This window comes from Phyllopteryx taeniolatus, chromosome 5 (assembly GCF_024500385.1).
Source record: "Phyllopteryx taeniolatus isolate TA_2022b chromosome 5, UOR_Ptae_1.2, whole genome shotgun sequence".
Lineage (NCBI taxonomy): Eukaryota > Metazoa > Chordata > Actinopteri > Syngnathiformes > Syngnathidae > Phyllopteryx > Phyllopteryx taeniolatus.
In genome coordinates this window covers 21965766-21980507 of record NC_084506.1, presented here as the reverse complement: position 1 = coordinate 21980507, position 14742 = coordinate 21965766, and the positions used below count along the sequence as shown (strand labels likewise).

Genomic DNA, 14742 nt, shown 5'->3' with positions numbered 1-14742 from the left:
ATTGTAGTTATGGATTCCTCAGATGGGCATTATGACTATGAAAACCATATACATGTATGACCTACACATTACATTATTACATGTACACAATTGCCCCTACATTTTATTATCATATACTGAGTATTACTGTCTGTGAACAACAAACCTAATTTTAAGTCGTAAAATTAGTGGCATACAAATAGTAGTTTGGACACTTCTGATGTATAGTAATACAGTAGTGCTATTTCTTTTTAAATTAAAAACATCAAATCTGTCCTAAAAAATATATATCCTAAAATGCAGCCTGAGTCGTCGTGTTAGCGTATTGTACACGAGGCCTCGTGACTGCTGTCACGTCCAACGACAGCCCGCCTCTCCTCCCTCTTGATTTGTTGCATTCTAATTAGTTCGGAAACGCTCCCACCCACAGAGCCCGGAGACGTAGAGATTTGTGCAGCCACTCGGAACACTGTGTCACATTGGAACAAATATAATATATTAAATCCTCTCTGTATGCCTTGTTGTTATTAACAAATCCTATTACACTCGGCAGGCTTTTTTGGTCGTTGTAGCTCATGACGACACGCTACTGTGGACAAAATGCTTCTCGTGGAAAAGATCTGTCTCTCACCGAGCCTAAATAGAGGACACAGGGAAGACATTCCTTTAAATGACTTTACTTGGAGGAAAGTGCCGCCACTTCACGTGAGACCATTGAAATCCAATTCACCTTTCCAACACGTTCCCCTCTGTGAAATCCAGGTAGCTTGTTTTCTTCCAATCCTAGATCCAATTGTTCTTGTTGGACATGTTGCGTCTGAATGTTGCTCATGCTCAGTGCAGCCTTTGTTGATATTTTCTTTGTTGTTTATCACATTCCAAACTCAACAATAGCGCTTTTCGTTTTCTGAGGAGGTGATTAATTCATTAGGAAAGCAACCAGGATTTTACATCGCATTTGTAATTATTTACACACTTTGAAATGTTCCATTTATCCATCCATTTTCTTCCTGGTTTATCCTGTTTAGTGTCACAAGGAGCCGTAGCCTATCCCAGCTGACTTTGGGGGAAAGGCAGAACACACCCTGGTTGCTAGTTAACCACAGGGCATGTGGAAAGACAGACCACCATTAACATACAAATTCACGCTGACACTGAATGGAAACACAACCCACGGTGCCTGGACCAAGTCAGACTAGTGTACAACTATAGGGCTCGGACTCGCCCTCTAAGTCCCAATTCGTTATTTGTATTGACAGTAATAATGACTTCTGAATCACAATTGAATTGTTACTCCTTGTACTGTTTCGAAAAAAAGACGTAATTGCCCAACAAATGAAAACTCCAATGGGATTTTTTGGTTTGGCTTCCGCTTCTCCCTGCGGGAATGTTTTCTTTTTGAGTTTAAAATGGCTTACTTTAACCAGGATCCCTCGCGGTTCTGTGGCCAAAGGTTGAACCCGGGTTGGTTTTACACCTGTCATTGCCATAAATCCTTGCTGGCTGGGAACAGCCTGCCTCCTAGCTAGCTAGCTCACAATCTTTCCCGCTGTGTTGGATCAACTTTCTCCCATTCATTGTGTCGTGGTCCCAGTCCACCTCGGCGATTGCTCCTTTTCTGCTTCGGTTGTGGCGCAGCCATGAATAACCATGCAGCTCCTCGGGCTAGGCTAATGGACACACCGTTCTATAGTTGAACTATAGCTACAACTGCGTACATCCATAGAAACTATGCGCAGTAAGTCCAAATGGCATCGGCCATAAAGAGAGGCTAAAAATTGCCTCACAGTTCTGGGGACCAGGGTTTAAATCCCGGCCCCGCCTATGTGGAGTTTGCATGTTCTCCCCGTGCCTGGGTGGGTTTTCTCCGGGCACTCCGGTTTCCTCCCACATCCCAAAAACATGCATGGTAGGTTGATTGAGGACTCTAAATTGCCCGTAGGTGTGAATGTGAGTGCGGATGGTTGTTTGTTTCTCTGTGCCTTGTGATTGGCTGTGACCGGTTCAGAGTGTACCCCGACTCCCGCCCGAAGATAGCTGGGATAGGCTCCAGAGGCCAACGACCCTAGTGAAGATAAGCGGTAAAGAAAATGGATGGGTGAATTTTGGTAATATCTGCAACTTAAAGTCATAGATTTCAACAATAGGAACACTTGCACAATCTCTCCATCCATTTTCTATAGCGCCTGTCCTCATTAGGGTAGCAGCTGATTTAGAGCTTCCGGCAGGGGTTAACCCCGGACTGGTCGCAGGTCAATCTCAGGGAACATATTGACAACCATTCAAACTCAGTTCACAATAATGGACAATTTTGAATCTTCATGCATGTTTTTGGAATGTGCTATTCAATGCAAGAGCTGAATCAAACAAAATCTGCCGTCATAAAAAGTCGTGCTCAATTTTGATTGACACTGTCCAATGCTGGTGCTGTCAAACTATACTGGATCATACTATGATGAACGTCAAATGGAGTTAAATACCAAAGGTATGATCATCGCTACAATCACAATAATAGGCTATATACTGTTAAATGAATTGCTGTCAATGAGTCACGTACTTGTTAAAACTGTGGAGTGATCACGAGCTGCTGTTTGTAATTAATCACTCGGAGGCAATCAATCGTGGTTCTTGTGGTTTATTATGTTGATGTGTTGCATATAAGTACCATTATACCAAATGAGGGAGGCACATTAATGTCGGATACATTTTGTTTGGGATATCAGCCGCTGCCTTTGGAGAGTTACGGCAAAAAGGAGCCTGACCATATTTGGTCAAGAGGAAGTAACTGCGGTGTATCTCCACAGGAAAATGACAAACTTTCTGCTTGTCCACAGGCTTCCCTCTCAATCTAAGTGCATTCATGGCTGCTTTTTCAATTACTGCTAATCAAAGGTGCCATTATGATGACAGCCCACAGTGCGCCTTGATGGCGGGATGACAATTTTCGCGCTACATCATGCAACCGCCGCCATTAATTTACTGTCAGCTCTTATCTCTGTCCTGTGTGCTAATCTCCTAGTGGGAACTTCAAAAACAGATTCCTAGTTTGGAAAACAAAACATGTACACTAGATGCTCAATGAAGAGATGAGATGTTTTCAGACAGACGGTTCAGTTTATTTTCAGATTTGTACCATCATCAAACACGGTGAAAGCTAAATACAAATGGATACAACATCAATTCCGATATCAGGACAAAATACAGTGAGGCATACAACTGTCTTTTTATGAGCACAAAGACAATTACCTCATTTGGCATCCCAAGGGAGTTTATCTAAGATTGAAGACTTCAGCTTTGTTTCTTCTTTCTGGAGCTTTGGTCTGTCTTAGACATTGTCTTGAGATGCAGGACTTATGTGTCTCTGCTTTGTGTCCTGAAACTCTTTCTGGAGTTTTGGTCTTTCCTGGACATTGTCTTGGGATTGCCCAATTCTGTGTGAAAGAGTACATGTAAAAACACTGTAAATGACATGCCATATACAGTATTTTTTTTACCCAGAAGGAAGGCGTAGTTTGTTCTCACACACAACTTGAGTCTACGAGGCAGAAAAGTGTGATGTCACGCCCGCTCACAGCTAATTTGCGTTGTTCTTGGATGGTGGAAAACATTGCCAAGGATTTCAACATTCTTCTCACATTGTATTAGCATGCAAGGTGTGCCACGCTGTCTCTGGAGCTCCTATTACCACCTCCATAGCACCATGAGATGTGCTGGGATAATATTCCTGCCAACATCAGTGACGTATGAGACAACACATTCATTTTCGTGTCTGTTCTTCCCACTTCCACAAGCAAGATTTGAAGCTGTCATATCTGCAGAGGCAGTCAGTCAAAGATTGGAGCTTTGTTTGATTTTGTTTGAAGGTGTGAGCTCTCAGGTCACAAAAAGTGCAATATGTTGAAACGTTTATCAACAGTTACACCTTTGAGGGATTCCCCACACTTTTTGTTGTTTTTAAAGTTCTTTTTTTTTTAAGTTTTAATAATGGTGAAAGTTGGAGCTTTGCAATCATTGAATTCTATTTGAACTCATTCTTGAGAATATAACTGATGTGTGTGTGAGAGCACATTTGATTTCTTCTTTAGTAAATAATACAATTACGTCGTTATTCAAGTGTGTGTTGGGGGAATGCTCAAATCCCTCTAAACGACAATCAACACTATTGATTAATTTACTCATCAAATGCAACCAGTGGGGCACAAGTTTTCTTGTCTCAAAATAATTTAGACTTCTATTTGAAGATAAGTTGCTTAAAAGCATCACATTTTCTAACCTGTCGATGCGGCTCAGCAAGCTGTTTGGCCATACCTGTCCCTCCTGTTGTCTGTGCGACTTTGCAGACTTTTTTTGTATAGTTCAGTTTGTACTATGTTTCGGCTTGCCCTGACAGTTGGCCGTGTAAGCAAAATGTTTCCACATCTAACTCTGTACCTTGTTTTCCTTAATGAGCTGCGGACAAGCGCGAAAGCGAAAAAGAGCTTTGTCAAGTGGCCTAAAATGTGTCCACTGTCTACTACTTTAGACTTTTTGAACTAAATCCTACAAAATTCTCATGTGTGATTTGGACCCAGAAGCACCAGGTGGTGACTCTAGTAGTCCCCCCGTACCTCCTATCATCCTTGACACGTGAACACACACACACGGTCACGAAGGAAATTAAAAAAAAGACCCTCCAATCCTCATTTTTCTCCGCCCTCATCCCATCCCACCCCGCTCTCCACTCGGGCAGGCTGCCGAGCGTCGCCTTGTTTCTGCCCTAATGAAGACCTCAGGTGGAAAGGTCCATTTCACACTTGATTCCCTCCAACACTGTTGATATGTCGCTGTATTGGGAGACTGAGTCACTGGTGCACATACCGTACCGGAGGGGGAGAAAGATTGGATGGAGACATCGAATGTAGCGAATTTGGAGATGGGAGTCCTGCTTTGTGCCCTGGAAGTTGAAAGAGGACTTGATGCAGATGCATGGCTCATGTAAGTCAATAGTTTGTTGATGTCTCACCAGGGGGGTGTGAGGAATTATTTAGTGCAGCAGATATCGTACGTACGCCTGGGTGCATTTGCATAATTTGATCTTATTTATGGTGTGATGGTCTATATTTGGTGTAGACTCAAAACATTTGATCTCCTGTGACATTTCAATTCCCCACTCATGAGAACGTCTATCATGATCAAACGCCTTCAGACTCCCAAAAGTCAGAGGGAAGTTTGCCTTCCAGTACGTTTAAAGTTAGAATTTTCTGCTTGAACTTCGTTTGATCTTCATTTTATTTTCCGTTTTATGTTTTATCTTAAACCTTTATGTGCAGTACTTTTTTATAGTTATTTTTTTATAGCTACAGGTTATAGATATTGTTTTTTTTTTTTTTTTTTTTTTACCCTATAACTAAAGATGAGTTCACTGGAGATGTGTTCTATTCTGAAACGAGAGTGAATTTAGTAATAAAACCAATTCATACATATTGTAGTTTTGCAATGTTCAATAGTTTGGCATTTAGAGACCTTTTCTATTTGTGTGGAATTTCATTGTCAAGCCTCGCCCTCGGCTGGCAGGAGTTAGAATCAAACGATCCGACACAAATAACATAACAAACAAGAAACTGGTTGCAGGAAATGTGCCGACATAAATTTTGATGGCCAAACTTTTCAACTCAAAGGCAACTCGACATCATTTATGGATGGTCTCTGTTGTTTTGGAGTCGAGTCGATGATTAAGTAGCATCGCCGTTCCTTTGATTTAAATCCGTGCAGGCTCTTATTTGAGGCTCTACTCTGATATTAAGCTCTGTTTTCCACTGTTGTTACCTTAATTAAACCATGTGCAAATAGGCAATCGGCAGCAAAGTGAGCACACAAGCACATTAGGACTGTTCACCTCATCAATCTGGTGCACTGCGATGGCATTTCCATCGTATACCAATTCCTTCCACACGTAGGCCTTCATAATGTGCTGAAACGCCAAAATGGAGCAGTTATTTAAGTAGTAGTCAGAACAAATTCAACCTCAAAGAATCGCTGAAGAACCACAATTTCTGTACAACACCCAGGGCAACGTTTTCTATATGTTTTCCCACCTCGACACAGGAAGTGGAATTGTGCCGGCTCAGCAGCCAAGAAAAGCTTGGCCTGACTCTGTGCTACAGGACGGACGAGGAAGAGGACGTGGCTATCTACGTCAGCGAGGTGAGTGCAGTGGAACCTACACCTATTTATTGTATTACAAATAATTCAAATCTGAATAATTTCCCTCAGGAGTCCAAAACAAGTCTAAGTCACATTCTTAACTGTCATAAAAATATATATTAATCTATTTGGCAATTTTGAAAAGGTTTATATTATCTGTGTTTACATTGTGTTCACATTGTAAGACATGCGATAAGTATCAGATTTCTATCCATATTTGGAAGTAAAGATTCATTCCATTTCATGCATTTTTTGTCTTTACATTGTCCTTTGTATATTCCACTTGAGATCACAAAATCATACACCATACATTGAACCATAAATTGTAAATCCAGCTTATGACACCTTTCCAGGCTCGAAAATGGAATTGTAATGTCAACAAACTGCCCAAATGTCATTGCTCATTGTGTTGTTTTATATTTTTCTACATTTGTTGGAATGTTCATCTTTTTTTGGTTTTGAATTTACTGTCCGTCATATATTAAAATGTTGAACTATGCTCTAGTTTCTTTAGTTTTCAGTACAGACGCTTTAAAACTGGCAGTTTAAAATCAATATTACAAAAATTGTGATCATCGACATTGGACTACTGGAAAAAAATACAGTATGTTGTGATATTTTTTTTTTGCCCTATCGCCCAGCCCTACATCAATCGTTCATTTTCCACAAAGTTGACCACCACTCGTCCTATGGTAGATTCAGTATTTACTCTGTTACAGGAGGCCGTTTGGTCAATTCAATGTAGGCTCTTCATCAGCTAGCATTAGTGTGTGCATTTTCAGATGGGCACACATACAGTATGTTGCTTATATTTGATTTAAGGATAGACTTGCATATTTGTCAACTGATCAGACTACATGATTGTGGCACTTCTTTGTTTGCTGCACTGACCGAGCACCCTCCTCACCTGTTGCTTTCTGCGAGGCGTCCGTGTTATTAAAGGTCCCGTATTTTGCCAAATCAACTTTTTCTAGTATTTAGGATGTAATATTGTTTCTATGGTGACTCAGTAAACATGGAATATGAATTAAAATCGTCCACGCATTCCTGAGTTCCAGACATGTTTCTGCCGAGAGGCCTGAAATCAGGTCATTCGAATTTCTCGAGCTTATCTATGTCACTAGCAAACACGTGTGCTCTCACAAGTGGGTCTTCTACATGGAGGCAACCAATCAGAGGAAAGGGGGCGGTCTTAGCCAAATATGGACAAAGTGGATACAAAACTAGGTCAAACAGAAGTAGTTGTCAGAGTGGCCTTTTCTGAACACACTCGTATGACAAAACCACAGTGATTTTTTTATGAAATTGACACTTTTATACTAAGTCAATGTTAGAGAGCCACTCTATGGAGTTCCAAATAGACAAAATATGGGACTGTTAATGCCAAAACACATGTTGACGATTTTATTTTTTAATTTTTTAAATGTTAACACGTTGACGATTAATCGACTTCAAGCTCCTAACTGTCATTGGGGAGTGGTTAAATCAATTGACTAATCAGGTCAACCCCTATACTGAATACATGTAAATCTATATTTTGACTTGCCTGTATACTGTAAAAGCATCATTATCTTATCTAGGTATCAAAATATTATGGGCAAACTAATGTTGTCGAGGTTTTGTCTGACTCACTTTTACAGAGATGAACACGCAGGCTCACTTTCACGTGTCACGCCCTCTTGCTTCAATTTCTCTTGACTTTTGTTTCAGATTCGTTTGAAGTCGGAAGCCGAGCGGAATATAAATCTGCGGTCGACAGCTCCTGGCAGCATTTGTTGGGAAAAGTGAGGGGAGGGGGGGGGGGGGGGGGGGGGTTGGTCGGCAAGTGCTCTGCATTTAGATGAAGTGGCTGAATGTCACTGTCTATAGGAGGTGTTGCCCTCGTTGATCTTGAACGCAGCACCTTGGTGTATCGAAGGTCGTCTCACTTCACGATGTTTCTGACTTAGTTTTCTCGGAATTCACTGGGTATATTATTCAATGGACTACAAAGAAACATGAATTTCCATAGCGCAACAGCATGGATTTTCTTTACAGCTGAAAATATATTTACATAATAGTCTTACAATCAGTGTTGTAGCCTACTGGACAAAGTCAGTAACAAAACACTTGATTACTAGTGTGTATTGTTGTTCTACTGCCCTTGTTGTGGCTCATTCTTTTTGGGAATTAGTGTCACGAAAGAGAAAAAAAAGTGCATCATTTGATGCTCGCTTATCTGGTCTCAAATTACGCTGAGGTTCCACTGTAAGGTGTCCACACATTCACCACTCACCAAAAAAAAAAGTGCACGCACAGCTCAGTGCAACGCAATAATTTAGGCTGCACATAAAATTTATTTTATTTATTTACTTTTTTCATTTGACTCCCTCAGATTCAGAGCCATATACAAAAGAAATGATAAAAGTATCTCCAATTCCACACTTTGCTGATAGTCTTACAATGTTCACCTTTTACATCTTTTATCTTTTATAATGCCATACCTTTTTGGGCAGTAAGTTTAGAATAATCGTGATCTTCCTTCTAAACAATTACACACACTATAACTTTCAATTCCCTTTTTGCAACTTTATCATTGTACCTTTATGACTTTCTCGTTAACATTAAAAATGTATTTTGTAACATTACTTTTTGCCTTGTAAAATCCAGTTTTTATTCCTGTAAACTTTTCTCCTAATATTACGACTTCCTGTAATCTTGTGACTGTGTCATCACTACTTTTATCTTACTCCAGTAATAAATAAAATAATAAATAAATAATGAAATAACTTTTTTTCTCATAATATTCCAACTTTATCTCCACAAATTACAACTCTGTTCCAAGTTTTTTTTTCTTGTAACGTTGCAACTGTATTCTTGAAATATTATGACTTTACTTTGATAGCACTACCTCTTAATTCTCCTAACCTTGACAACTTTTTTTCTTATAACATTGCAATTTTATTCTTATATTTTTTATTCCTGTAACCTTGTGACTTTTTTCTTCCTTGCAACTTTAACCTGTAACAACTTTACCCTTGTAACATTGACTTTTTTTCTAATAACAAAAAAATATTGTAACATTATGACTTTTCCTCATAACGTTACTACCTTATTTTGTAAAGTGACGCCTTTTTCTCGCCTACACTTTTGTTTTCATAACAATGTGACTTTATTCTTACATTTGGGTAGTTTTAGTTGACTGTCGCTACCTCCCTTACGACTAAACACAATATAACCTTCAATTCCCTTTGTTCTTTGGAGTCCAACCCCCTCGGATCTGTCTCGAGCCACCAGCAGTTTAATGAGTGTTGCTCTGTATCGGAGTGGCGTGTGATGAAGATGAAGTGCCACAGCATCCTCAGAGACAATAAAATGAATTGGCACACACACACACACAAGTCCCGCCCCCTTGTTGTTTCACATTAGCTGCAGCAGGTGCACACCGTGTCAGGTTTGAGTGATGATCACCCGGGTGTCGGTCTCGGTTCTGACCTAACCCCGTTACGTCATGTTGTCTGTCTCCTTCTGCAGATCTGTCCCAACAGCATCGCCGCCAAAGACGGTCGCATCCGAGAGGGGGACCGCATATTACAGGTACGGGAAATTAAAAAAAAAGACCCTGATCACTTGCAACCGCTGTACCCCAGGATGAAGAGCCCCATTCATTTTTAATAGCTGCACATTAAAGGGGGATCTTTACCCCCACTGTGACTGTTAAAAGGTGAGAATAGCCCCCCTGGCTGTTTTACTTACAGACTCAGCACCAACAGTTTTTTTTTTTTTTTTTTTTTTTTTTTTTTTTTTTTTCCAGTTGGGGTGGGGGAGGAATTCTGGATGGTTTCTGTGCTGCAGCTTCACACCTCCTGTGGGAGAGCTGAGATGCAAGGCTCACATACTCAATCCCAGTTCTTGAAGTTGTCACATCATTTGTTGATTTGCTTTGGTCACATGGATAGCAGCTAAAAAATTGTGTTGAACTAGCATATAGAGCTGTTCCTAATATTTTGACTGTCCTGTGATCTCAGTAAGGCAGCCAAATTATTAGAAACACTTTATTTCTGTAAATTTATTATTGTAATATTACTTTATTATTGGAACCATACTACTTTATTCTAATTTGCTCCTTAACATAATGACATTTGTCCCGTTACATTGCAACTTTAGTTTGACATTATTCTCATAATATTACAACTTTATTTCCCTGAGATTCTGATTTTATTCTTGTGACATTACAAGCTCTTTCTAATAATATTATGACTTCATTTCTTTATTTTTTTTTTATTTCTTTATTTTTTTATTTCTTATATTGCAATGTTAATGGTTCAACTTTATTCTCATAATATTCCAACTTTATTCCTATAACATGACAACTTTATTCTACACTTTGTGTGTTTTTCTCTAAATATTATATAATTCCAAATGTATTAATGTATTTTTACTCAAAATGCTTTGCCGTCATTCTCGTAATGTTACAATATTGTCAAAACATTTAGACTTTTTCCTCATACAGTGGGTGCGGAAAGTATTCAGACCCTCTTAAATGTTTCACTTTTTGTTATAGTGCAGCCATTTCCTAAAATAATTTAAGTTCATTTTTCCTCATTAATCTACACACAGCACCCCATATTGACAGAAAAAATGGAATTGTTGAAATTTGTGCAGATCTATTAAAAAGAAAAACAGAAATATCACACAGCCATAAGTATTCAGACCCCTTGCTGTGACACACACATTTAACTCGGGTGCTGTCCATTTCTTCTGATCATCCTTGAAATGGTTTTACACCTTCATTGGAGTCCAGCTATGTTTGATTATACTGATTGGACTTGATTAGGAAAGCCACACACCTGTCTATATAAGACCTTACAGCTCACAGTGCATGTCAGAGCAAATGAGAATCATGAGGTCAAAGGAACTGCCTGAAGAGCTCAGGGACAGAATTGTGGCAAGGCACAGATCTGGCCAAGGTTACAAAAAAATTCTGCTGCACTTAAGGTTCCTAAAACCAGAGTGGCCTCATAATCCTTAAATGGAAGACGTTCGGGATGACCAGAACCCTCCCTAGAGCTGGCCATCCGGCCAAAGTGAGCAATCGGGGAAGAAGAGAGAGAGAGAGAGGTAAAGAAGAACCCAAAGATCGCTGTGGCTGAGCTCCAGAGATACAGTCGGGAGATGGGAGAAAGTTCTAGACAGTCAACCATCACTGCAGCCCTCCACCAGTCGGTGCTTTATGGCAGAGTGGCCCGACGGAAGCCTCTCCTCAGTGCAAGACACATAAAAGCCTGCATGGAGTTTGCTAAAAAAAAAAACACCTGAAGGACTCCGAGATGGTGAGAGATAAGATTCTGTGGTCTGATGAGACCAAGATAGAACTTTTTGGCCTTAATTCCAAGTGGCATGTGTGGAGAAAACCAGGCACTGCTCATCACCTGCCCAGTATAGTCCCAACAGTTAAGCATCATGTTGTGGGGAAGATTACTGTGGGGGTGTTCAGCTGCAGGGACAGGACGACTGGTTGCAATCGAAGGAAAGATGAATGTGGCCAAGTACTGGGACGAAACCCTTCTCCAGAGTGCTCAGGACCTCAGACTGGGCCGAAGGTTCACCTTCCAACAAGATAATGACCCTAAGTACACAGCTAAATATAAAATATAAATTTATAAATAATATAAATGTAATAATATAATAATAATAATATAAGAGTATAAATTTACAGCTTTATAGCTGTTATATTACCACTTTGACATTGTGACTTAAGGATGTAACAATTAACACAGCTTTTTCTTTTCAACGTGGGCCTAATTACAAACATTCTCATCTCACACTGTATATCTTTCTTCTACACTTTGTTCAACGTTGTTGTGTCTAATAGTGTAGTGGTATTGGGTGAGTGATCTGATCTAGGAGTTGGGCTTGGGGGGGTTTGTTTACGCGTACACTAGCACCATTTTCCGCCGATGACAGCGCCATTAGTCTGGCCGGCAAAAAGATGGACGCTCGCTGTCAGTGGACAGTTAATTGTACTGCGAGATGTATGTACACGCCGTCTGTACCTGCGTCCCATTCATAATAACTGCCACCGCATTGTTGTGCTCGGGGCTTTTTATTGCATATGAGCTGACCTCTTTTTGCGTGTGTAACTACTATACAGTATGTGCCTGTGTATGCCTGTGTCTCACACTAATCCGGTTTGGGTGTCATCTTCAGATTAATGGGCAGGATGTGCAGGACCGCGAGGAGGCCATGGCTACACTCTCCAACGAAGAGTGTCGCAGCATCCTGCTGCTGGTCGCCAGGCCCGAGATGCAGGTTAGAAAGCTACCCATTTGGGTGTACTGTACAGTATGTGATGCAGCTTTTGAACCACCCACCATAAATCATTTTTTAAAATTCATTCATCCATTTGCTACACCGCTTGTCCTCATTAAGCCACCAAACTGCACAAGTGCAGTCAATGAATGGCCCCAATATTGCCAATAACCTCTCAAATATCCACACTCTCTCCTTTATTTCTCGCCTGTTTCCTCTCTTTGCCTTATTATAAAATAATGACAGCAGCCATGGCAATCCGCTTCTTCCTTGACAATCGTGTCACGTTATTTGTGGTTCATTAGGAAATAATACAGTACAGTAAGTGTATGTGGTGCCTCAAAACGTTGTTTCCTGATATGAACAGTGGTTGCAGTTTTTCTATTGTAGCAAGGTGTGTGTGTGCGTGTGTGTGTGTGTAAGGGTCAATCGCCTGGTGTGTGGGTGTGAGTGACCAACTGTTTATTTTTGGAATTGTTTTAGTCGGACGGCACGGTGGAAGAATGGTTAGCACATCTGCCTCACAGTTCTGGGGACCAGGGTTCAAATCCTGGCCCCGCCTGTGTGGAGTTTGCAAGTTCTACCCGTGCCTGGGTGGGTTTTCTACAGGCACTCCGGTTTCCTTCCACATCCCAAAAACATGCGTGGTAGGTTGATTGAAGACTCTAAATTGTCCGTAGGTGTGAATGTGAGTGCGAATGGTTGTTTGTTTCTATGTGCCCTGCGATTGGCTGGCGACCGGTTCAGGGTGTACCCCGCCTCCAGGCCGAAGATAGTTGGGACAGGCTCCAGCAGTCCGTGACCCTGGTGAAGATAAGCGGTAAAGAAAATGGATGGATGTTTTATCCGCCCATGTTCAGCCGCGTCAGTCGATGTGCAGCGAGGGTTACGGTTGCGCGTGAGCTGGAGCTTAACCCATCTGACTTGAGGCAAGAGGTTCATGCATCCTGGACTGGTTGTCAGCCAATCACACAGACAAACACACACTCCGTCCACACTCACTATCACACCAATGGACATCTTGGAATCGCTTGGAAGCACATGCATCCTGGTAAAAATATATGTTAAACACTTTTTGGAGTCATTTTGTAAAAAAAGACTTAACGTGACGAGTTTTCATACATTCTTTCCTTCTTTCTTATTGTCTTTAGTTTTTATTTATTTCACCATTTTGTACTGTGCAGCCAGGACAGAGAAGACCAAGTTCTGTTTCCTGTTCGAAGGTCGTCATCGCATTTTACCCCTGTGCCATCACTGCTACCTTTCAGTTATGGCATCACACACAAAAAAAGGCCAAAGAAAAGGCAAAACACACCCCTTTAGATCGGCATCTTCAAACTTTTTCTTCCAAGGGCTTCATACAAAGAAATCGAAATCTTCTCCTGCCTTGCCTCCGACTGTTGAAAGTAAGTTGTAGAATGCAGGCAAATGACACGGCCTGTGTCAATTGTTCATTTTAGTATATGCCACGGGCTACAAAAACAGACGGTGGCCTGCAAATAGCCCCTAAGCCATACTTTGGACTCCACTGCTTTAGGTGCAGGGTCAGCCTCATCAGTGTGGGGTTTCTTTCCTCTTACCTCCCCTCTCTTCACACCAAAACCACTCTCAGAAGCCACCAGTGAGGCTCCTCACTTTGTCCTATTTTTTTATGTAGCGCCACTGTAATTGACTTCTGACGCTAAAAGCTAATGACTTGTTAATGCGGAGCGGGTTCAGGCCCGCGGCCGAATGAGCGGAAGAACCGTGCCTCAGTGCAGATACACCAGCAGCCATTTGTAATTAAAAAGCATCGCTCCGTCGTAAATTGTAAAAATGTTCCGTTACGGATGATTCCGATCCAGCGTGAAAACTAAAGAGATGGACGACGTGGAGACAAATACGAGCTCATAACGTCGCCGGTTAATCCCGACAGAGCGTCGGCGCGGAGCAGCCAACGAGTTTGTTTTTTGACATCGGCCCCTAAATAACAATTTCCTGCATCCGCAGCTGGAGGAGGCCTGGCTGGATGACGAGCACAGCGAGTTCCTGGAGCAGCTCAAGATGGAACTTCTGGAGGAACAGCGGCATGAGGAGATGGAGTTGGCCGCCTTCCAGGAGGAGCACGAGAGCGAACAGGTCGGACACGCGCTCCGGGTGACTGCATGACTGACTTTGCTGGGTGTGTGTTTGTGTGAAAAATAAAAAAATTAAGCCCTAATACATACTAGAAAAAACTTACGTACTTTAGAAGACTGATTCTCAACTGGTGGGTCGGGACCCTAAAGTGGGTCGCGGAGAGCTCGTAAA

General features: G+C 41.3%; 1 protein-coding gene across 4 annotated transcripts in view; it reads left to right on the top strand.

Moving 5' to 3' along the window:
* The window catches only part of LOC133478295 (PDZ domain-containing RING finger protein 4-like), a 172086-nt gene that overhangs the window by 153005 nt on the left and 4339 nt on the right, over positions 1 to 14742 (top strand). For 3 of the 4 annotated variants that reach the window (XM_061774191.1, XM_061774190.1, XM_061774193.1), the window contains 4 exons: positions 6064 to 6162; positions 9676 to 9738; positions 12352 to 12453; positions 14443 to 14571. In XM_061774191.1, coding sequence (XP_061630175.1) covers positions 6064 to 6162; positions 9676 to 9738; positions 12352 to 12453; positions 14443 to 14571 — 393 coding nt within the window. The remainder of the gene's footprint in view (positions 1 to 6063; positions 6163 to 9675; positions 9739 to 12351; positions 12454 to 14442; positions 14572 to 14742) is intronic. The other variant, XM_061774192.1, reaches the window with a different exon arrangement.